The sequence below is a fragment of the Pelobates fuscus genome, chromosome 5 (genome assembly GCF_036172605.1).
Source record: "Pelobates fuscus isolate aPelFus1 chromosome 5, aPelFus1.pri, whole genome shotgun sequence".
NCBI classification, from domain to species: domain Eukaryota; kingdom Metazoa; phylum Chordata; class Amphibia; order Anura; family Pelobatidae; genus Pelobates; species Pelobates fuscus.
Window position 1 is genome coordinate 261,232,356 of NC_086321.1, and position 24,662 is coordinate 261,257,017.

Sequence of the window (24,662 nt, forward strand, 5' to 3'; positions counted from 1 at the left end):
GTATAGCCGCCGCCATGTCTCCCGGGAGATGTTTCAGTCGCCCTTCTTTATCACGAATTTTAGGTATGTAGGATTCTGCTCTCTTTTTGGCGATCATACGGGCCAGCAAGGTCCCGCATTTGTTGGCGTGTGTGTGAAAGAAGGCTTTGGTGCGCAGGTGCGCCCTTTGGTGGTAGGCATTCATGATGGATGCCAGTTCCCTGCGTAATGTCAGTAGCTTGGCACCATCGCTCTGGAGCCGTGTAAGTTTGTGCCTGGCTTCCACCACCTGTATCTCCGTGATTATGGTCGCCAGTCTGGCAGCCTTTGCTTTTTTCAGGGCTGCGCTTTTAGCTATGAAGTAGCCTCGTATCACGCATTTGTGGGCCTCCCACACACAGAGGGGTGTCACATCTGGGGTAACATTGTCAGTGAAGTATTGAGTAAGTGCGGTTCGGGATTCCGTGGCTACTGTTAGGTCGTTAAGTAGGGCTTCGTTCAGTCGCCAGTTGCTGCACGTCGGCTTATAGAGGGGAGACGTTAGCGTCATGGTGAGTGGTGCGTGGTCGGACCATGTCGCTGTCCCAATCGTCACAGACTTAACATCTGTCAGGTAGTAGTGTTGTAGGAAAAAGTAGTCAAGTCTGGAGTACGTCTTGTTTGGATTGGAATAGAAGGTGAAGTCTCTGTCATCAGGGTGTGTCGCTCTCCAACAGTCGGTCAGGCGTTGGTCTCTAAGGGTTTTGTTGATAGTGGTCAACACATGTCTGGGTATCGTCGAGGTGCCCGTAGAGGTGTCTAGGCTCGGTTGTAGGGCCACATTTAGGTCTCCTCCCATGATCAGACAACCCTCCGTAAAGGCCATGATGGCTTTCAGTGATTTAGTCATAAAACGGTGTTGCGCAGTGTTGGGAGCATACAGGTTGGCTAGCGTGTATGTACGGTCAGCTATCGTTCCCTTAACACATATATACCTTCCCCAGTCATCTTTCATGGTTGCTGTGGGTGTGAAATGTAGGGATTTATGAAGAAGGATGGCCGTGCCTTTGGATTTTCCTAAGGGGTTGTTGCTGAGATAGCATTGGGCGAACCGTTTGTCAGTCATTCTAGGTGTCAGACCTTCCTTGAAATGTGTCTCCTGTATGAATACTATGTGGGCTCTTTGGCTGTGAAAGTGGCGGAGCGCCTGTGACCGTTTCTCAGGTTGGTTAAGGCCCTTGGCATTAATAGAGATAATGTTGATGTCTGCTCTGGTTACCGGTTTCGGGTTCTGCATGATGGAGTACCTGTGGACTACTCTGGGAGGGGTAGTGCGGGCAGATAAATGGTGGGCCTACGGTTTGCAGTACCGCTCAGGTGGTGGGTGGGTTCAGGGGAGGAGCGTGTCAGAGGTACAGGGAAAGGGTGTTACCTGGACGGGTGGTCCTTGATGAGGCCCCTTCCCGAGTCCCCACGCGGACACCGCAGCCGGACCTTGAGTGCCTAGGATTAGATACAGAGACAACAAAAAAAAAAAAAAAAAAAAAATAAACACTATGTAAACAATAAGTAAACAATGAACAATAAAACAACACTATACAGAATAATGGCTCGGGTGTAGGCCGAGGTGGAGTCGTCCCGTCCGTACTAGCGGTTCGGTCGAGTCCCCTTGCCTTTCTACCTGACACCCCGACCAGGTGGGAACGTGGCCTACTGGTTACTGAATGCCTCTCGGATATACCCGGTCTCTCTCCGGGGTCCCGGTTCAGAGAGGGGAGAGGAAAGGATAAAAAGGAGAAAAGAAACAAGGTGTTTCCCCGTGGGGTCACCTACAGCGGTGACAACAAAAAAAAGGGAAAATTCCCACGTGGAAGGCCCCTCTGGCTACCCCCTACCCGCCCCGCCCAAAAAATACTCTAGCCCCTAGGTTATCTGTGATCTTGTGAGTGGGGTATCGTAAAGATTATGCATGTCGTGTGGACCAGGCTTCGAGCCTCGTGAGTCGTGCGTGTGTGCGAGCATCATGGCGTGTCTAGTTGGGTGGCGTGTCGTGTTGTGGCCCTGAGCTCTAGCGTCAGGCGTGTGTGTGGTGGTTGTGTTTCCCTCCTGCCTATCCTTCCCCATGGTATATACCCATCCACTTCAATAGAGGGGGAGGTTGGGCCCTCCGACAAAGACCCTATATCACCGTTATTAGTAGTCACAAAATGTGCCGGTGGCACAGAGTCTCCCCGTCTCTGCGGCTCGTGTTTGGTGGTGTGGCAATGTCAATCCCTCTATGGCAACGCAGCCGGTGAAGAGAATGTTCCCCTTCTGAGTGGCAGTCGGGGCATAGCGTGAGCCGCAGAGTCATCAAATCCCCCGTTTCAGCCCCCCACCCAAAAGTGTAACAAGAGAGGGAGTCCGGCAGTTAAGTGTGGTTTGCGAGATACCTTATGGGAAGCTCCCCAGCGGGTCATTGTTCATAGGCAGGTACCTCAAACTGTGGGTCTCAAAGTCTCTTAGGAGCCGTAGAACTCAGCGGGTGTTGCCGACTGGTCGCGCCGTCTCCAGTCTAGATCTGGTTCTTCTTTGTGGCCGTGGGTCGTCTCGTGCCGGCCTCGGTGGGCCTATGTAGAAGTCCAATGGGTCCGGCCAAGGCATGTTTAAAGGTGGTAGCTGGAGCTCAATGGTGAGATCTTGCAGGTCCTGTTGGTTGCGTACCGGCATGGGGCCATTAGGGGTGTGAGCAATTAGGCCGGTCGGGAAAGTCCATCGGTATCTCACCTTCTGAGCCGTCAGGGCTCGAGTGAGGGGTTTCAGGGCCCTGCGGTAGCCCAATGTGGCCGGGCAGAGATCAGGAAATATCTGGATCGGGTGGTCCTCATGGGTAATGGATCCCGCATTACGAGCCGCCTGTAGTATGTCTTCTTTGAGGGAGAAGATAGTTAAGCAGCATATAACATCTCTTGGCGGTGCTCCTTCAGGGCCTCTGGGTCTTAATGCCCTGTGTGCACGGACAAAGTCAATCGGCGTGTCCGTAGGACGGCCTAGAAGGTCGTTGAATAAGGAGGTAAGTGTGTCGGTAAGCCGGGTTGAGGGTTCTTCGCCTTCAGGTAGGCCTCGGATCCGCAGGTTGTTTCTGCGGCCCCTGTTGTCGAGGTCTTCTACATGGCGCGCCATGGCTTGTAAGTGGGCAGTGTGGCTGAGAAGCGTGGACTCTGTGGTTGTGTGGGCCACAGTGAGGTTGTCTTGTTCCTCTTCCAGCCGCGCCATGCGGTCCGCCATACCCTGCATGTCCGCTCTCATCAGTTGGAGGTCGGCCCGGATCGAGGCATGGAGGGCCGATGTGGCTTGGGTCAGATCAGCTCTGGTAGGCAGTGCTCTCAGCAGGGCCATCCAGTCTGCCGGCGGGTGTTCTGTGGGTTCTCCGCTCGCGTCGCCGACCTGGGAGTTCGGGCTCATGGATGAGGCCTCCGAGTACAGGAAGGCCTCAGCGGAGGCCTGGGAAGATGGGTCCGGCTGTGTGGTCATGTATTGCCTGACCGATGCCTGGATTGCAGGTGGGCGGGTGGCCGCTGGTTTGGGGGTACCCCCAGCCTTAGTGTGTTTCCCCATATTTGCGTTTGGGGCAGCTTTCTAGCGATTTGCAGGGCGAGTACGGAGGAGCTCAGAGATTAGGCAGCCATTCCGCTCCGCTGCTAGGCCACGCCCCCAAAATGAAGGGCTTTTAAGTGTATGAACAAGTGGCACATCGCGGCCCTGCTCACATGCACAGTAGGGTGATGCAGTCTTAGCTTCAAAGTGTATATAATATAATTTGTGTAAAGGACAAAAATAATTTTTATAAAAGCATTTGAAATTCTAAATAAATAATACAATTCTTGTAAAAGTCCACACGGGAATCTTCTTTGATAATAAAAACAAACCTTGACAACATGCATTCATATGCTGTTTTAACTAAAAATTGTCTCCATTAGGTGCACTTTGGGCTCCGTTGTTTAGTTTGTCACATCCAGGGCTGTGGAGTTGGACTTGGAAGCAATTTTAGGTTACAGGTGTCAGAGCTGGTAAACGATGTACCAATTTGGACAAAGAATAACATGCCCCCAGAGTTGTTAGATAGGCATAGTCCTGTGTTTGCCCGATATGTCAACACCCAAAATTTGCAACATTTGGGCATCTTCTGGACCTGCAGAATTGTATGCTTATGATTTAGGCATAGGTAGGCAGCAGAAGTCCATAAATAGTCCCGATTCATATAAAATTATAAATATTATTTTACTTACTCTATCCTGTTATTTAATTGGTTACTTTATTATTTTTTACGATTTAATAATAAGATGATCAAAGTTTAAACTTAACCAAAGCATTTGCGTGTAGTACTTTTTTGCTGATAGATGGCACATACGTGCTCAGTGGTATGTAACTCTTCAGCCAGTCAGCTGTGTTAACATATGAATGATGCAATACCGCAACCGGTATATATAAAGAGTGAATAATGGATACAAAGCGTACTCAATCGAGTGATAACAAGTGATGGTAAGCAATTCAGAAATTCAGGTTTTTGTTTTTAAAAGAAGTTGGAAGTGATAAAGAGGTTTGAGAAAGGTAAAAACGCTGTGTTTATCAAGAAAGCATTTGGCCAAAGTCTTATTTGTGTGTCAGCCATATAGCCACAACTGTTTGACCTATAATGCCATCTTATACACCGGAAAATAAAGTAAATTGTAATATATTAATACACTAATTTATGTTACACAAGTTGTTTTGTTTTTCCGGTTATTTAGCTATAACCTTTGAGAGATTACATTCAGCATTAAATGATCTTTCTAATGATATATAATTGCATGGTATTAGTCTAAAAAAGACAGTTATGAGCCATCAAACCTTAGAAATACATATTTTCTTAAAGATTTAACAATTTTGGCCACTCGTGTTTATAATTTAATATAAAGAATTAGTCGTACCTGGAGGTACCATAAATTTGGAGGTACCATAAATTGAGTAGTCTGTGTCAAAGGTTTTGTGTACAGATTACAAAACTGGGCTAACATCTAAAAAATGCTTCTCCTTGGTTCATTTTTTTTTTTTTTTTTGCTTGTTTCTCTTACTGAAGAAGTGACAACTATTTATTTACCATTGGTCTTTCATCCGGTTTATTGCTTTGATTTTGTCTTTTTTTTTTTTTCTTTTTTTTCTTCAGTCCAATGTTTGTTCCTGCCAAATTCCTTTGATATTGTGTAGCTTTAAGTTTTATAGGTTTTTTTTTTTTTTTGCTAAAGTGTTTTGTTTTTTTAATTCAAACCAAGTGATATTTGTTTAAGACTGCGTAATATGACTTACATGCTCGGATAGAAACACACAAGTGCCTACTGTATGCATAATGCACAGTATGTTAGCGTACTGTGTGCATGTTCTGGATTCTTTAACATCATTTAACTGGAGTTTGATTTTGAAGATCTTTAGGTCTATAATGCTTTCTGTAAAAGTTTTTCCCGAGTCTTTTGATAAATCACACTCTGAAACATTACATATGTTTGTACTGTTATCGTTTTAAGAACACGTTTATGAACTGGTTTTGGGCTTCTGAAGAGTCTTTCAGATTGCGATGGTATATACTTATGCACAAAGTTTTAATCTTTGTGAATGAATGGTAACATGTAAATAGATTGTTTCCAGATCAGTGTAGATAGAATGTAATGGCATCTCGGAACATAATGTTTAAGGGGACACTAGCATAAGTCAGTATAGATTTGCTGTCCCTAGTTAATTGTAGGCACTCCCTGTATGCACATTTAAAAAGTTATAGAAATCAATATACTAACCATTTATCCTGCGCATAGTCTTCCTCGATGCTGCCATCTTTTCATTTTCACATGACGTCATCCTGGATGTGTACAAGCAGGATGACTGGCCAATCCAATGCTTCTCATAAAGGAGCATTAATGACTGTAGGCCTGGGTATGAGAAGTGGGAAACCTGTGTCCCAGATCTCCTATCCAGAGGGCTTAAAGCCACGTGGCTTACAGCTGTGGTTCCAAGCCTTCTAATTATTAAAATAAAATGGTTTGGAGCTAGTGATGTCCCGAACGGTTCGCTGGTGAATAGTTCCCAGCGAACATAGCGTGTTCGCGTTCGCCACGGATGGCGAACATATGCGATGTTCGGTCCGCCCCCTATTTTTTTTTTGTGGTCTTTAAGCCAAATTTACTAATACTAAGTAAAAATGACTTAGTATTAGTAAATTGTGCCCCTACTCGCAATACCGCGAGTAGGGGCATGTCTATTGAACAGTGAGCAGCCTGTGGAAGGCGTATTTTCTTCTGTTTAAGCCATTCTGTTGTTGATTTACTTCTATGCTTTGGGTCATTGTCCTGTTGCAACACCCATCTTCTGTTGAGCTTCAGCTGGTAGACAGATGGCCTTAAATGGACACTCCATGCACCCAGACCACTTCTGCTCATTGGAGTGGTCTGGGTGCCAACTCCCACTACTCCTAACCCTGCAAGTGTAATTATTGCAGTTTTTTCTAAACTGCAATAATTACCTTGCAGGGTTACTCCACCTCTAGTGGCTGTCTACTAGACATCCACTAGAGGGAACTTCCTGCTCTATAGCACAGGAAACCTGTGCTAGAGCGTCGCTGGACGTCCTCACGCTGTGTGAGGACCTCCAGCGTCGCTCAAATCCCCATAGGAAAGCATTGAAATTCGTTTTCAATGCTTTCCTAGGGGGAGCGCTAATGCACATGCGCGGCATTGCCGCGCATGCGCATTAGGTCTCCTCGGCCGGTGGGCAGGATCAGTCTCGCCCACCGGCCGACGGAAGCACAGGGAGGAGCGGTGCAGAGGAGGAGGCAGCGACGAGGGACATCGCCGCTGCCTCAGGTAATTGACTGAAGGGGTTTTCACCCCTTCAGTAACTGGGGATTGGTGGGTGGGAGGGAGAGGGACCCTCCAGTGCCAGGAAAACGGATTGTTTTCCTGGCACTGGAGTTTCCCTTTAAGTTCTCCTGCAAAATGTCTTGATAAACTTGGGAATTCATTTTTCCTTCGATAATAGCAATCCGTCCAGGCCCTGATGCATCAAAGCAGCCCTAAACCATGATGCCACCACCACCATACTTCACAGTTGGGATGAGGTTTTGATGTTGGTGTGCTGTGCCTCTTTTTCGCCACACATAGTGTTGTGTGTTTCTTCCAAACAACTCAACTTTGGTTTCATCTGTCCACAGAATATTTTGCCAGTACTGCTGTGGAACATCCAGGTGCTCTTGTGCAAACTGTAAACGTGCAGCAATGTTTTGTTTGGACAGCAGTGGCTTCCTCTGTGGTATCCTCCCATGAAATCCATTCTTATTTAGTGTTTTACGTATTGTAGATTCGCTAACAGGGATGTTAGCATTTGCCAGTGACCTTTGAAAGTCTTTAGCTGACACTCTAGGATTCTTCTTCACCTCATTGAGCAGTCTGCGCTGTGCTCTTGCAGTCATCTTTACAGGACGGCCACTCCTAGGGAGAGTAGCCGTAGTGCTGGACTTTCTCCATTTATAGACAATTTGTCTTACCGTGGACTGATGAACAGCAAGGCTTTTGGAGATACTTTTATAACCCTTTCCAGCTTTATGCAAGTCAACAATTCTTAATCGTAGGTCTTCTGAGAGCTCTTTTGTGCGAGGCATCATTCACATCAGGCAAACCCAGAACTGGTGTGTGTTTTTTATAGGGCAGGGCAGCTGTAACCAACACCTCCAATCTCATCTCATTGATTGGACTCCAGTTGGCTGACATCTCACTCTAATTAGCTCTTGGAGATGTCATTAGTCTAGCGGTTCACATACTTTTTCCACCTGCACTGTGATGTTTACATGGTGTGTTCAATAAAAACATGGCAACATTTCATTCTTTGTGTGTTATTAGTTTAAGCAGACTGTGATTGTCTATTGTTGTGACTTAGATGATGATCAGATCACATTTTATGACCAATTTGTGCAGAAATCCATTTCATTCCAAAGGGTTCACATACTATTTCTTGCAATTGTGTGTGTGTGTATATATATGTGTATATATGTGTATGTATGTATGTATGTATGTATGTGTGTGTGTATGTATATATATATATATATATATATATATATATATATATATATATATATATATATATATATTAACCAATAATATGTAAGGCTATGTCTTGCCACCCCAGATAATTGGGTAATATATATATATATATATATATAATTATATAAATATATAATTTATTTTTCTAATCTAAAATATTGGTTCTTTCAGGGTAAAATATTTAATTACATACTAAGCATACTCACATGCAGGCACAGACAGTCTCACTGATACACACAAGCTCATTGATACCCAGCCTCATAGACAAATAATCTCACTGACACACACAGACAAGCTTATTGGTATACACGCAAAAACGTAGTACAGACAAACTCTAAAACTACAGCAATCTCTCTCTCTCTCTCTCTCTCACACACTCACACTCACACACACACTCCCTACAGAAAAGGTCACTGACACACACATGCTTCCTACAGACAAGCTCACTGATACACACATGCTTCCTACAGACAAGCTCACTGACACACACATACACGCTCACTAGCAGCCACACGCACAAGCTCACTCACTAGCCGGCACACACACAAGTTCACTCTCTGGAAGGCAGGCACACGCACGCACACACAAACTCACTAGCAGGCGCACGCAGGCACACACACACAAACTCACTAGCAGTCACAGGCACACACACACAAGCTCAGCCACTAGCCAGTGCGTGCACACACATGCTCACTCACTAGCAGGCACAGGCACACACACAAGCTCAGCCACTAGCCAGTGCGTGCACACACATGCTCACTCACTAGCATGGGGGGGACACACACAAGCTCACTCACTAGCAGGCACACGCACACAATCACTGTCATGGCTGAAGATTACCTGGCACTGGTAGGTAAAGTTGCCATTTTGTGGCCTCTTCCTTCCAGCGAGGTCAGCAACGTGCGTGGGGGTGGGACTTGCATGCCAGAGGTGGAGCTATATTCAGGTATATGTATATATATATATATATATATATATATATATATATATATATATATATATATATATATATATATATATATATATATATATAAACAATTTTTCATGTGCTTTTTAATTAACTATAACACATTTTCTTCTATTTCCTGGGAGATTTTATTTAGGAACTCTGATGACCTCGAATTTCCTGGTACTTCTCAATTTGTTTGTCAACTTGGCCAAAAATAATTTTGAAGGCTTCCCACTTGTACTAGTGATGTTATGTCAATGTCAGTAACAATTCTTCCTTCTATGTGAAAATAGTTTTGTCCATCTGATAAGGGCACTGTGACTAGGGTTAAAGGAAATTATTATTTGGCAAACACTTCCTATAAACTCTGCTTGTAATATTCATTTTAAAAAAAATGGATAGTGGGAAACTAATTTCATTTAAAGTTTGTCTTGTAATAACATTTTGTATTCAACACAGAGACATTTATATTAAGAAATGTATGAGAAAATATAGACATTCATTTATATAGATTCATGCAGCACTCTACAACTATGAAATATGGAATAGGGGTCACGTTTAAACTCTCATACGTCTTTTCTTTCTGCACTACATTTATCTATAGATGTTTTATTGACTCTGTCTTGTCTATTATTTTTTTGCTTGTCCTACAAAGCAAGTAAGCCCTCCTGAAAAAAGTGTGCACAAGGTGTTTTTTTATTTTTTTTTTATTTCAGCAGTACTCTGCCTCTCACATTAGGACTTATTTATGCATTCTTCGGTACTTCTGTACCTCCTTGTCACTTTCATTCTGCAGTCAGAAAAAAAGAATCAATGCAATTAAATTAAATCAATAAAATGAAATACATTAATAAGTCTCTCCTCTATTAGTTGCTGGTGGTAGGGAGCTCATCCTTAACAATGTAATAAGGGGATCACAGTTGATCTGTTGCTTGATACTGGGTGGAACGTTTAAGATGGACTTCACTTTGATGTCACATGCCAGCAGCCTCCTACCTGGGACTAGACACAGAGAGGACATAGGGTTTTGAATTTGTCAGTGCTCTGATTCTTTACCACAAAATAAGGATCTCAGAAGGATTGCATTCCATCTAATTTCCCCAGTTGCTCTGTGACAATTTCTTCAGCTATGCACCAACAAGACAATGCAATACTCCTTATTGTTTAAATTATTGGTTAATATTTTAGTTCTGTTGATATTAATATGTAAATATTCCTTATTAGAAAATGTATTCTACAAAGAGTTTGTATACAATAAGTAAAATCCTTAACACACCATTCACTTATGAATTATGTTTTCCCTCTTTCTCTTCTCAGGAGCCTTCATAGTATGTTGGACTCCGGGCTTGGTCCTCTTGCTCCTTGACGTATGCTGTCCTCAGTGCAACATCCTTGACTACGAGAAGTTTTTCTTGCTCCTTGCTGAATTCAACTCTGCTATGAACCCTATAATATATTCTTACCGAGACAAGGAAATGAGTGCCACCTTTAAACAGATCTTGTGCTGCCAGAGAACGGAAAATGCAAATGGCCCCACCGAAGGCTCTGACCGCTCTGCTTCTTCCCTCAATCATACCATCTTGGCTGGTGTACACAGCAACGACCATTCTGTTGTTTGAAAAAAGACATGGCAGGACAAAAATCAGATTTGTTTGGGCAGGAGGCTGTGCCTCACAGCTGAATGCTGCATATTTAGCATATAGGAGTCATGATAACAAATATTTTTGTTTTTCTTGAACACTAACAGGCAACTCCCACAATGCTGAAATCTGAGGCACTTATGAAATTACAGCCTCACAGCAATGTATGATGCTAAGAAATAGTGGCTTATCTGAGCATGGCCACCGTATGGACTTTCCAAATTCTAAACTGCCATTTCATGTAGAAACCTAGGTCTTTTTTGATATTTTTTTATTTGTAAAGATATATTCCGTTTTATTAAAAAAATAAAATACAATTTTAGTCCCATCAGCATGCCTGTGATGGGCATTGGTTTGAAGTGATTTGGTAAACATTGTATAGCTGCACTGCCTTAATGTAAGAAAAGAAAAAAATAGATATTTTTCTAATATAAACAACAAAAGTTTTGTGTTAGTTTTGTTAATAGTCTTTCTCCATTATATGAAGTTTTATTTTAGATGAATATATATTTAAATGTTTTTTTTTAACTTTTTTTCTTACATGAGAGGCATTTCTTTTATTTGAAGGGAACACAAAAAGCTGACAATAACCTGTAGACTATGAAATAAACCAGATACAGGCCTAGTAGTAACTAAGGTTAACTTTGCGTAATGAGAAAGCAAACATAGCATTTCTCCATTAAAATGCCACTAACTGGTATCTGGTGTTATTTAGTGGTTAATAAATTAAATTAGTCACCCCTGCTCACTAATATGGGTATCATTTAAACTTTTTTTTTTTTTTTTCTGTGTGTGATTGTTGAGTAGATTGGAAACAGACTAAAAGGCATGTGGAAAATAATTGCATTATAGAACAGAAATGACCATTGTAGGTTATTTAGTGTTGCCAACAGAATTTTAAGAATATGGGTCATCAAAAGCAACACTTGCCAGTAACAGACTCCCATGTGCCACATCAGCTGAAAACATAGGCTGTCTTTCTATGCATAATCGGCAGGTCCAGTGGAATCTTCTTATATGATTCTCTTCCAAACCAAAAGATAATCCATAAGATGTAACACAAATAACACATCCAGTGTAGATCAGCCATCTTGTTTTTTTCTGGATGGGTGGTGAAAGGTTACCACTTCAATGGCAAACAGTATTATATAGAGGCTGAACGTCTAGGGAAACATTACTTTGTGGCCAGTGGTCTTTATAATGTTTAAGCTCATCAAGAGCACAGGGAATTAATCGTTTTACTCTATGGTAATATTATTACTACACTAATGCCAAAGGCTAACTTACCATAGAGAAGAGTACTTTGAACGTAAGTTTTCATAAAGCAGCTGCACAGGTTTTACATCAGCTGCTGAAGTATTATTGTTTTAGGCTTCTTTGAGAAGTAAAACAAACTGTAGTTCTTTTTTGTCTAAGAAGCACAAAAATGCAAAACATTCAGGGGATTGTAGTGTGATAAGCTTTCTCTCCTAACAACTGTTTTGCACTAAAATGTTGAAACATCCATATTTTCCTGTATTGACCTATGAGTTTGTTTGTTGGAAAAGGCTAGGCCTCAGCAGCAACTGACCACAATAAAAAAAAAATTGACACTAGCAACATTGCCTTCTTTATTGCAAATTGAATCTTATTCACAGTGGGAATTCGATGTTCATATTGTATTATAGGACATCTTCTATTTAAAACTTAAAGAATTGGTGAGTCACCTAATTTTTCCGTTGAAGAAGCAGAAGGCCAATCTAATGCTATGTACACAATTTGGGACCCTATAAAATATTATCAATCACTGAACTAGTCTGCTTTTTAGAGATGAAGCTTAATGAATTGATGTCTTTTTGAAGGCAGGTGTAGGTATCAAATATCTGCTGAGTGCAGATAATTCCCAGAGAAATTATTTCAAATGCCGTTGGTTATCAATTAAACATTGGCGATGAGTAAATAAGAAGTAAGCACCTTGTCCTAGTTTTGTCTCTATAAACAATTGTGTTTCCTGTTTTGTCTTTACTGCCATATAGTAGTTTATATAATTAACTGGAATATGTGTCCTGTAAATATATAATTAATCAAAACACTTATGTTTGGGTTTTTCAAACACTTTAAAGGTTTTTTTTTTGTACATGCATACACGTCTAACCTATGTGTCTATCCCAAGGTATATGGTGAATAAATCTAAAATCTAAATTTATTTTAAAAATGAGCAAGATACATGAGGCGGAAGGAAACTACTGGAGTGAGCAAATAATGATGTAACATGTGCTGTAAAGCATAATTCACAAGAAAGCTATTTGAGCAACAGAGTTGTTTCTAATGTAATGGGTATGTGACACGTTAGTTGCCAGCCAACTGTACATACATTGAATTCGGAGAAAGAGCTTGTGAATGTGCAGATATGTTGTAGAAACGTGGTGTTATTATCATGTGCCAAGGCAGGGATGTGACAGTAAAACTGCAAATATTCCCTTTACATCTCTTGTGCACTATAATACCAAGGTTACAGAGATTTTAGCTGTCCCAGATGAGCATCTAGACAATATCAGTTGGGGGGGGGGGGGAGTCAATTATTTCCAAGGCAACAGTATTGTGCAATTAAATGAACACTCAAAGCACCATAACCACTACAGTAGCCCTTGCACCCTCACAGGGAAACAAGACAACTGTGTTTGACAACTTACCTGGAGTCTGCCAGTTGTCTCCTCCTGTACCTCTAGAAGCTCATAGCACTGATATAAACCCGTATAGTCATAAAAGTACATGCTAAAGTTATTGCAGTATCAAATTAAATTGTTGTAGGCTACCCATTGAGTATCAGTCCTGAGAATATCCAACTCTTATGTTTAAAATATAATATAAACCAACAGTTTTCAAAGCAGGTATTTTTAATATTAATATTGTGTTGTCAATATTTTTTTAGCTGAATAATGGATTATTTTGACAAATTCTTCTCATAACGGTATGGTCTCCCCTTATTTCTGTTTGAAATGATATTTATGCTAGAGGTGATAAAAATGACTACAGTACTCCTATGAAGAAGTTTCAAGAAAAGTAAAAGGAGGTTGAGCGCGTTAAGGAGGTGATTATCTTAATTAGAGGCAGGTGAAAGTGATACAGGAAAAGATTGTAGACCGGATGTGAGGTGAAGTTGTCAGCTTAGTTCTTTGCAGACATTAGCCCACCGTGACCTTTTGGGTCCAAGAAGTAAAGGTCAGATTACTTAATGGCACTTAAAATGTAGAAAGCACTAAACCAGGCTTCCCCAAACTCCGGCCCTCCAGATGTTGCTGAACTACAACTCCCATGATTATCAGCCTATCTTTTTCATTCACAGAATCATGGGAGTTGTAGTTCAGCAACATCTGGAGGACCAGAGTTTGAGGAAGTCTGAACTAAACACAAACTAATTACATTGTGAGAGCCTAACTTGGATATATCTAGCACTAGTTTTTTTTAAATTAATTTGTATTTTTGTTTTAGATTCAGAAATGAACCCTAGTGGATACATAAACACTTTCAAGCTTGGGTTCTGTCTGATTGCTGATTTTGTTTTCTTTTCTGTAACCAATCATAAGTGTAAACCATGTTCACAGTATTGTCACTTTTAAACAGATGTGTGTACCAACATAATTCTATGTGTAGGGATGATTCATGTGGTGTACATTTTCAGAATATTTTATTCACTAAACTACAGAATAGATTATTTAATAAAAATAAATTGTGCTGTGTAACACAGTTTAATCCAAGACAGCAGTTAAGAAAATATGGTTTTCTTTTATCTGGGTTAAATATTATTTTCAGCAGGTATTGGCATATTTGGGGGATCCTTGTACTGGGAGAGCCCTAACTTCAACTAAATGTTAGGAATTAAATTGGATTTTAAATTTAAGGCCAAAGTACCTGAACTAGAACCATACCTCACTTGGAGAAAGCTCACATTTGAGCTATTTTGGCCTTCAATTTTAAATTCGCTTTTAATTTCGGACACTTCTCACTTCAGTAATTAATCGGCTGGTTGCAATAAAAATGATTTGCTGCCCCTGAAGATGAAACCGTTACTTTGTCTAGAGATGGGGGCAAACTGAGGAGATCAGGCTATCGGATCTTTAAACCTGATCATAGGGGGAAATATTAAGGCCTAATTTAATAAACTTTGTTAAAGTTTCAATATTGTTTGAAAAATTATTTATCTACAATAATTCCCATAGAATTTGTATTTGTGTAAATTGCGAGCAATATGTTCACTTTTGAAGGGCTGAGAGAGCACCTTTTCAATTTGTGGACAGAAATATGTGGGATGTAAATTTGTCCCTCTGCGTTTTCAAAATTTCAATCTATTCTGGATTAGGTCAGGGAGGTTTGTATATCCATGTTATGAGAACCACTTATATAAGACCACTTTCTAAAAAACAACAACGTTATAGCTGTTGCAATTTTGGTGCAAATTATATCTCATTTGTGAACTCTGTGACCGTTTCGTTTCATATCATTTAATTGGTTATAGTGATTTAAGTCCTCTGGCACTTATCCTACATTCAGTATTAAACCATTTGAGCAGTTTAACACTGAATGAGGGTCCCTAGCCCCTCCAAGGGGTATGTCTAATGATAAGATCACACACTCCTTTCTATCCATATGAATTAATTCATACCAGCAATCAGGGCCGGCCTTAGGGGTGTGCGAGCTGTGCGGCCGCACAGGGCGCCATGGTGCAGGGGGCGCCCTGCGGCCGCATAGCTCACACAGCATGTCTGTTAGCCGCAATGCTAACAAGGCATTTTCCAGGGGGCGGCAAAAAAAGCCGCCCCCAAATGCCCAAGGCAAATGTCTTGTTAGCCTTGCGGCTAACAGACATGCCGGGCTGCTGGGCGGTCGGGCGGCCGGCCGGCGAGGGAGCACTTCCCCTGAGCTGTTTGCTCAGCTCCCTCGCCGGCCGCAGAGTGAGGCTGGGAGGCGGAGCCGGAATATGACGTCATATTCCGGCTCCCAGCCTTACTCTGTGGCACGCGAGGGGAAACAGCTCAGGGGAAGTGCTCCCTCGCCAGCCACGCCGCCCGACCACCCAGCCCAGCAGCCACTGGACCACCAGGGAGGAAGAGACCCCCCCAGCATTCCCAAAGGTAAGGAGGCTGGGGGGGTGTCTAAATAAATTTAAAAAAATGTGTTAATGTGGGTGAGTGTGTGTGTGTGTGTCTGTTAGTGTGAGTGTGTGTGTGTGTGTCTGTTAGTGTGTGTGTGTGTATGTTAGTGTGTCTGTGTCTGTTAGTGTGTGTATGTTAGTGTGTCTGTGTCTGTTAGTGTGTGTCTGTGTATGTTAGTGTGTCTGTGAGTGTTTGTCTGTTAGTGAGTGTGTGTCTGCCTGTGTGTGTGTGACTGTTTGCCTATGTTTGTGTGTGTGTGTGAGACTGTCTGTGCGTGTGTGTGTGACTGTCTGCCAGTGTGTGTGTCTGTGCGTGTGTGTGTGACTGTCTGCCAGTGTGTGTGTCTGTCTGTCTGTGTGTGTGTGGCTGTCTGACAGTGTGTGTTTGTCTGTGTGTGTTTGACTGTTTGTCTGTGTGTGTGTGACTGTGTGTGTGGCTGTTTGCCTCTGTGTGTTTGGCTGTCTGCCTGTGTGTTTGTGTGTGGCTGTGTGTGTGGCTGTCTGCCTGTGTGTGTGTGTGTGTGTTTGTGTGTGACTGCCTATGTGTGACTGTCTGGGCAGACTAGATGGGCCGAATGTTTCTTATCTGCCATCACATTCTATGTCTGTGTGTGTGTTTGTGTGTGGCTGTCTGTGTATGACTGCCTGAGTGTGTGTGTGTGTGTGTGTGTATGGCTGTCTGCCTGCCTGTGTGTGTGTGTGTGTGTGTGTGTGTGCGTGACAGGGTGTGGGGGAGGGGGGGGCGCTGTGAAGATTTTTTGCACAGGGCGCCCAAATGCCTAAGGCCGGCCCTGCCAGCAATGAGCACAGTGATAGTGTGAAAGTGGTCAGATGTCAATGCAAGGCACCCTTTGCTGCTCAGGCCAATTCTTCTTCATTTGGACATATAGCACAGAGAGGACTATAACCACTTTAATGAGATGAAGCAGATGCCATGTCTACATTGTCCCTTTAGGGAATAGCCCACAATATTATTTTTTTCTGAATATGTATTTACCTATTTCTCACAGTAGATAAACTTAACACAGTGAGTTTTTATGTTCACGTGTAAATACACCTGGGAACCTCTAATCTGGATTAGAATGGTCCAGAATATCCACAAAACAGCCCTTAACTAGTAGACAAAATGACTAACACAACAGAACAAGCAAATATCTAAGTATAACCATCAACAACTGAATGTGTCACTCAAGTAAAGCATAACACAAAAACAAAACTATGCTGCCCTTCATCCTTTAGTTTGTAATACATCAGAAATATTCCTGTTCTAATGGATATCACGAGACCCGTTCATCTGTACTAATGTGTTTTGTTAGAAACTATTTTGCAAAGTGATAATAAAATGGATTTTTTTTAACATTAAAAGCACTATACCTTTTTCATACTTAGTGTCATTTTTTTTTTTAACTCTAGCATCTTTCTCTAGCTAAGATCTAACATAATAGAGTTGTTCTTGTCCTGTATCATGTCTTTTTTTATAAATTGGAGTGTTGATTGATCAAATTTGTATAGGTACAGGGGAAGGAAGTGAGTAGAGAAAATTGGATTGACAATTAGTGGGAATAAGACAAAGAGAAGGGATTGAAAAGAATAACAAATATATATCTTGGAAGGTTATTGGGAGAGCGAAACATCTATTCGCTTGTCCTGAAAACACTTTATCGAGGAAGCTTTTGCACTCCTTCTGAGTTTACTGTTTATAATACAAAAAGGTCCTCTCAAACCAGTTTACAAAGCAAGGTTCAGCATAGATTCAGTTATTCATAACGTATTGTAGATTACATTCACTAACTGCTAATATAGTTTGTGATTTCACACTCATCAGTTACAGAACATTGGCATCTGATTAAAGCAAATCCATCAAAAACAAATGGGCCTGTTTTAAGCATGTGCCTGGAGGAAAAATCCCAACTACTTATGTAAAATCATTTCCAGATGTCTTTGTCGTCTGGTGCAGTCTTTTTTTGTTGCAAAAAAAAATAAAAAAAAGGAATGGCTGATTCGTATTTGTGATATACCAAATGTATCTGGTAAAGCAAAAAATATTACACAGATCTCAAAACAACTTGAAATACCCACTTTTAATAAACATTTTGTTGTGGTTCTTTCCGTTCTTTATTGTTAATTTTCAACACAAAGATGGTAATTAATCGGAAAAGAATGCTAAAGAATATCATAGTTGAATTTGGTTTACAATGTTCAGGTAAAAGGGATGCACACATTAAACGAGCAAATAATTATTTTAGGTACACATAACCCTTGCAACGTTTCCAGTGTATAAAGACATTCCTGAGCAAGACTCCTCCTCATCAGTAGTGTATTTTGGTTTTGTGCTGCCCTATACATGACTAAACTCAGGCACCCCCCTTATCTAAATTTACCAAACCCTTTCCGGTCAAGGCAACACCTCTTCCTATTTTAGATACACCCTATCTCTGTAAACTCCATCTCTTCCTCTTTAAACCCCACATTTTCCTCTTAGAGCTACACCTCTTCCTCTCTGTACATTAAAAGTGAATAACAGTATGCCTGTACAGTGGAGTACACATGACCCATGGGGCCCCGGTGCGAAAATTGATCTGTGGGCCTCTCCCCCCCTGCCCCTGCACTTACTCTGCGTGGGCCGGGTCCTTAACAAATAGTGGCAGGCACCTGGTCACAGGGTTTGCAGGGATGCGACCGCGGTATGTACGCCAGTGCATACAGATGCACACACACTTAAAGGACCACTACAGACACCCAGATCACATCAGCTCAATTAAGCGGTCTGGGTGCCAGGTCCCTCTAGTTTTAACCCTGCAGCTGAAAACATAGCAGTTTCAGAGAAACTGCTATGTTTCACTGAGGGTTAATCCAGCCTCTAGTGGCTGTCTCATTGCCAGCCGCTAGAGGAGCTTCCGAGATTCTAAGACACTGAACGTCCATAGGAAAGCATTGAGTAATGCTTTCCTATGGGCGGTTTGAATGAGAAGCGGAGGAAGTCCGGCGCTGGAGAAAGGTAAGTGCTGAAGACACACACACTCACAAACAGACGCATACACACTAGCTAACAGCCACACAAATTTACTGAGAGAGACACACTCCCTTACAAAACATACACTCTCACTGACAAACACACACTCACTAACAGACAAACACACAGTAACACACACTGACACTCACTAGCAGACACACTCACTGACACACACACTAACACTCGCACACACTAACACATAAACACACAATAACACACACACACTAACACTCACACACGTTTTGTTTTTTTTATTTAGATTTAATCCCCCCAGCCTACTTACCTTTTGGAGTGCTGAGGGGATTCCCTGGGGTCCAGTGGTGCTGCTGGGCTGGTCTGTCTGGTCACAGGCAGGCAGGCAGGCTGGCGGGTGCACGAGGAAGCACTCTCCCCTGTGTGCTTCCTCTTCAGCTCCCTCGCGCACCGATACCGGATCCGGAAGATGACGTCATCTTCCGGCGCCAACATCCCTACGCGGCGCGCGAGGGAGCTGAAGAGGAAGCACACAGGGGTGAGTGCTCCCTCGCGCGCCCCCGCCAGCCTGCCCGCCCACCCGGTGATACCAGGGCAAGCCTCAAGGGAGCACCAGTTTATATCACGGCAATTGCAGCCATTATGTGTGTGTATAGTGAATGCAGTGTGTGTGTGTGTGTAAGGGATGCAGTGTGTGTAGTGGGTTCAGTGTCTGTAATCTACACTGAACAAAATTATGAACGCAACAATTTTGTTTTTGCCCCCATTTTTCATGAGCCGAAATCAAAGACCTAAGACTTTTTCTATGTACACAAAAGGCCTATTTCTCTCAAATATTGTTCACAAATCTGTCTAAATCTGTGTTAGGGAGCACTTCTCCTTTGCCGAGATAATCCATCCACTTCACAGGTGTGGCATATCAAGATGCTGATTAGACAGCATGATTATTGCACAGGTGTGCCTTAGGCTGGCCACAATAAAAGGCCTCTCTAAAATGTGCAGTTTTATCACACAGCACAAAGCCACAGATGTCGCAAGTTTTGAGGTAGCATGCAATTGGCATTCTGACTGCAGTAATGTCCACCAAAGCTGTTGCCCATGAATCGAATGTTAATTTCTCTACCATAAGCTGTCTCCAAAGGTGTTTCAGAGAATTTGGCAGTACATCCAACTGGCCTCACAACCGCAAACTACATGTAACCACACCAGCCCAGGACCTCCACATCGAGCATCTTCACCTCCAAGATCGTCTGAGACCAGCCACCCAATCAGCTGCTGCATCAATCGGTTTGCATAACCAAAGAATTTCTGCACAAATTGTCAGAAACCGTCTCAGGGAAGCTCATCTGCATGCTTGTTGTCCTCATCGTGGTCTTGACCTGACTGCAGTTTGTCATCGTAACCGACTTGAGTTGGCAAATGCTTAAATTAGATGGTGTCTTGCACTCTGGAGAGGTGTTCTCTTCACGGATGTATCCCAGTTTTCACTATACAGGGCAGATGGCAGACAGCGCGTATGGCATTGTGTGGGTGAGCCGTTTGCTGATGTCAACGCTGTGGATCGAGTGGCCCATGGTGGCGGTGAGGTTATGGTATGGGCAGGCGTATGACAATGAACACAGGTGCATTTTATTGATGGCATTTTGAATGCACAGAGATACCGTGATGAGATCCTGAGGCCCAGGGCCAGACTGGGAAGAAAATTTGGCCCGGGCATTTTTTAATTACAGCGGCCCACTAAAAAGGGTGCGGGACCAGATAGGGTGTGTTTTGTCATCACCAATGACAAGCACTCCCCATCACAAAGTGAGCATGTTGGTTCAATGCTCTTCCAGGGTAGACCATGCGCAGAGCTCTGCTGAAGAGCTCTGGCATGAGAAAAAGACCCTGTATTTGTTCTGCACAGCGCAAGAAAATTAAATAACATGCTTGCACTTGAAATTTGTCTATGGTGTCTCCATAGTTGGGATACCAGGAGACAAAAATGCTAGGAAAGCATATTGTGCAGTGTGTGTGAGGGTGCTGTGTGTGTGTGTGTGTGTGTGTGTGTAAGGGGAGTAGTGTGTGTGTGAGAGGGGTACAGTGTGTGTGTGAGTGATGGGTGCTGTGTTTGCATGAGGGTGCTATGTGGGTAAGGGTACTGTGTGTGTGTGCTGTGTGTGAGTGGGTGCTGTGTTTGCGTGAGGGATCTATGTGAGTGTGAGGAAGCTGTGTGTGTCAGAGGTGTACTGTGTGTGTGTGAGGGTGCTGTGAGTGTCAGGGGTGCAGTGTGTGTGAGTGAGGGTGCTGTGAATGTCATGGGTGCAGTGTGTGTGTGTGTATGTGTGTGCTTGTGAGGGTGCTGTGAGTGTCGGGTGCAGTGTGTGTGTACTGTGAGTGTCAGGGGTGCAGTGTGTGTGTGAGGGTGCTGTGAGTGTCAGGGGTGCAGTGTGTGTGAGTGAGGGTGCTGTGAGTGTCAGGGGTGCAGTGTGTGTGTATGTGTGTGCTAGTGAGGGTGCAGTGAGTGTCAGGGGTGCAGTGTGTGTGTGTGCTGCGTGTGTCAGGGGTGCAGTGTGTGTGTGTGAGGGTGCTGTAAGTGTTAGGGGTGCAGTGTGTGTGTGCTGTGAGTGTCAGGGGTGCAGTGTGTGAGTGTGAGTGAGGGTGCTGTGAGTGTCAGGGATGCAGTGTGTGTGTCTGTGAGTGAGGGTGCTGTGAGTGTCAGGGGTGCAGTGTGTGTGAGTGTGTGAGTGAGGGTGCTGTGAGTGTCAGGGGTGCAGTGTGTGTGAGTGTGTGAGTGAGGGTGCTGTGAGTGTTAGGGGTGCAGTGTGTGTGTGTATGTGTGCTGTGGGTGTTAGGGGTGCAGTGTGTGTTTGTGTGCTGTGAGTGTTAGGAGTGCAGGGTGTGTATGTGTGTGTGTGTGTGTGCCATGTCAGGGGTGCAGTGTGTGTGAGTGAGGGTGCTGTGAGTGACAGGGGTGCAGTGTGTGTGTTTGTGTGAGTTTCAGGGTGCTGTGAGTGTTAGGGGTGTCTGTGAGGCTGATGTGACTTGGGTGATTATTTCCCCCCTCCCTGCTTACCTTATGCCTGGGAGGGGGTATCCTGCTGCTGCCGCCATCCATCCCTGGTGGTCTTAGTGGTGAGTGAACTCTAGCCTGTGAGGAGCTCAGAATCTCGCAAGAGGAACCCGGCGGAGCTGCAAGTTAGAGCTCCGCCGGGTTCCTCTCCTGCCTCCCTCACCCTCTCCCCGCCGGCGGCCAGAATATACTCTATGTGGGCCGGTGAGGGAGATCTCCCCACCAGCCCACCATGGACTACTGCATGGCCGCGCTGGGATAGTGCCGGCCCTGCAAAGACCGTCAGGAGAGATCCTGTGATCTCCCTGCCGGCCTCGGCCCATGGCCACCGCGGCCCACCAGGCATTTGCCCAGTGTGCCCGATGGCCAGTCCGGGCCTGCTGAGGCCCATTCTTGTGCCATTCATCCATGACCATCACCTCATGTTGCAGCATGATATGCACGACCCCATGTTGCAAGGATCTGTACACAATTCCTGGAAGCTGAAAACATCCAAGTTCTTGCATGGCCAGCATACTCCCTGGACATGTCATCCATTGAGCATGTTTGGGATGCTCTGGATTCGCCATGTGTTCCATGTCCATGACGTCATATTCCGGCTCCCAGCCTCACTCTGCGGCGCGCGAGGGAGCTGAGCAGACAGCTCAGAGGAAGTGCTCCCTCGCCGCCCGGACGCCCGCCCAGCCTAGGGCAGCACAAAACCAGGATACACCACTGCCTGTGAGGTGGATAGATTATCTGGGCAAAGGAGAAGTGCTCACTAACACAGATTTAGACAGATTTGTGAACAATATTTGAGAGAAATAGGACTTTTGTGTTCATAGAAAATGTCTTAGATCTTTGAGTTAAGCTCATGAAAAGTGGGGGCAAAAACTAAAGGGTTGCATTTATAATTTTGTTCAGTGTATGTAATGTGTGCAGTGAATGCAGAGTCTGGTTTTGTAGTGGATACCCCATCCACGTACAGTCTGTCGCTTTTCACCATGTACCATGTACTGTATATTAAGTTCTCTCACCTCCATATGCACTATTAGTTTGTCTGTCCTCCATGTGGACTATAGATATTAGACTCTCTCTTCATGTACTATATAGATATTAAGCTGTCTCTCTCTATGCACTGCATAGATATAAGGCTGACTCTCCCCATGCTCTGTGCGTCACACTGTCTCTCTTGTCCTTGCTGTATGTAAATATGGCAATTGCTCCCTGTCTCTGTCAGGTTACCTTTCCTTGCTCTCCCTGATGTCTGCACACCTCCTGCTGACTGAGTTGTTTATGCTCCCTGATTATCCTCTCCATGTTGCACGCTTCCACAGATCCTTTTCCAGTACTCTCTGCCTCATTCCTAGCCTCACACTGCAAGTTACTATCCCACTAGAGTGATGTCAAGATCCTACGAGAACTTTAGAGCTTTGAGTTTTACATGGAGCCAAGGCATACGCGTAAGGAAGAAAGAGGCTGATACCAAACATAGCAACTGCATACTCTCTAAGCATGGTAAAAGTTGTGGGGGCGTTCAAACGGGTGATTGGGGACAACATTTTTTTCCCCACCCACTGGAAAGTGCCGGTCAAGGCAATTGCCTTTTTTTTTTGCCTCGGATGAGATGCTGCATTGCTCTTCACCATACATCATTAATCTAAAAAACTGAAATGGATACACTCTTACATAATGGTCTGTGTTGATTTTAAATAAGTAATTATTATTAGCATTTACAAACATATTCTACAGCAATGAATATTAATTTATTGGGGTCATATAACAACAAGTATTGACATACACAGTAGTGTTTACAAAAATGAGGGGAGTCATGTTTTTATGAATTAGAAACAGCAAATGGTTTTGATGCTCGAAAACAGGGTTCAAAATTTCAAGTCCTATGCTACTAGGCAGACATTAACCCCTTAAGGACACATGACATGTGTGACATGTCATGATTCCCTTTTATTCCAGAAGTTTGGTCCTTAAGGGGTTAAAGTTACTTCACAGTGCAAGCCTGCATATTCAATTCTTTTCTCATCAATGGCTAGTGGGCTAGTGAAAAGTTTGAGCTCTTCTCAAAAACATGTTTTTGATAATGGTATGAATGTTCTAATTTGCATATTTTCAAGGGTCATATTGGAATATTTTGAAAAGACAACCTTTTCCTTTCCTTTTGGCCTTTTCTGCAGTTTTTTAGGAAATGTCAAGCTCATTTCCTGGTCTCTGTAGATATGACTGCAGAAATAGCTCTTCAAGGGACAATGGACGTTGTTCTTTTCCTTTATGATTTGTATAATGCACTGCAAAATGTTGGCACGAGTGCATGCCTATTGAAACATTTAAAATAAAACTCCAATGCATATCCAAATAATGTGAGTGAGCTAAGACAGCGTATTTTTGAATTTTTACTTAAATAATAATACTACATTAGTTTTTTTTTGTAAAGGTCGTGTAAAATTGTGCTCCAAATAAAATAATGTCTCTCAGGTTATTATGTGACAAGATGCCTAGATCCATCAAAAGAAAAATAAGTGAGAAAATAAAATGAATACTAATATGCCAATTAAATTAATAAACATAAAGTGCCGGAACTAAAAAAATCAAACACACTTGTACATTTTTTTAATCCAAATATTAATTTAAAAGGCTATAGACACTCATAATTGCAGTTTCTTGATATATCTGCTGTGAGGCATTTTATCCTATCAAATAGGCTTTATCTGGTGATGCTTTCCCACTATACCCAATCTTGAACAGAGCTGCAGTGACTTAAGTCCTTGCCAATTATTTCTATTGTTCCAAATTCTCTATATGCAAATATTCAAACCGAGTATCCTTGTTCAGTCCATGATAGAAAATACT

The 24,662-nt window shown here is 43.1% G+C and overlaps 1 protein-coding gene across 4 annotated transcripts in view; it reads left to right on the top strand.

Annotated features, from left to right (window-relative positions):
- The window catches only part of LPAR1 (lysophosphatidic acid receptor 1), a 163,577-nt gene extending 150,846 nt beyond the window's left edge, over positions 1-12,731 (top strand). For all 4 annotated transcript variants that reach the window (XM_063455258.1, XM_063455256.1, XM_063455259.1 and 1 more), the window contains exon 4: positions 10,327-12,731. In XM_063455258.1, coding sequence (XP_063311328.1) covers positions 10,327-10,628 — 302 coding nt within the window. In that variant the 3' untranslated portion in view covers positions 10,629-12,731. The remainder of the gene's footprint in view (positions 1-10,326) is intronic.
- Positions 12,732-24,662: the final 11,931 nt, after the last annotated feature.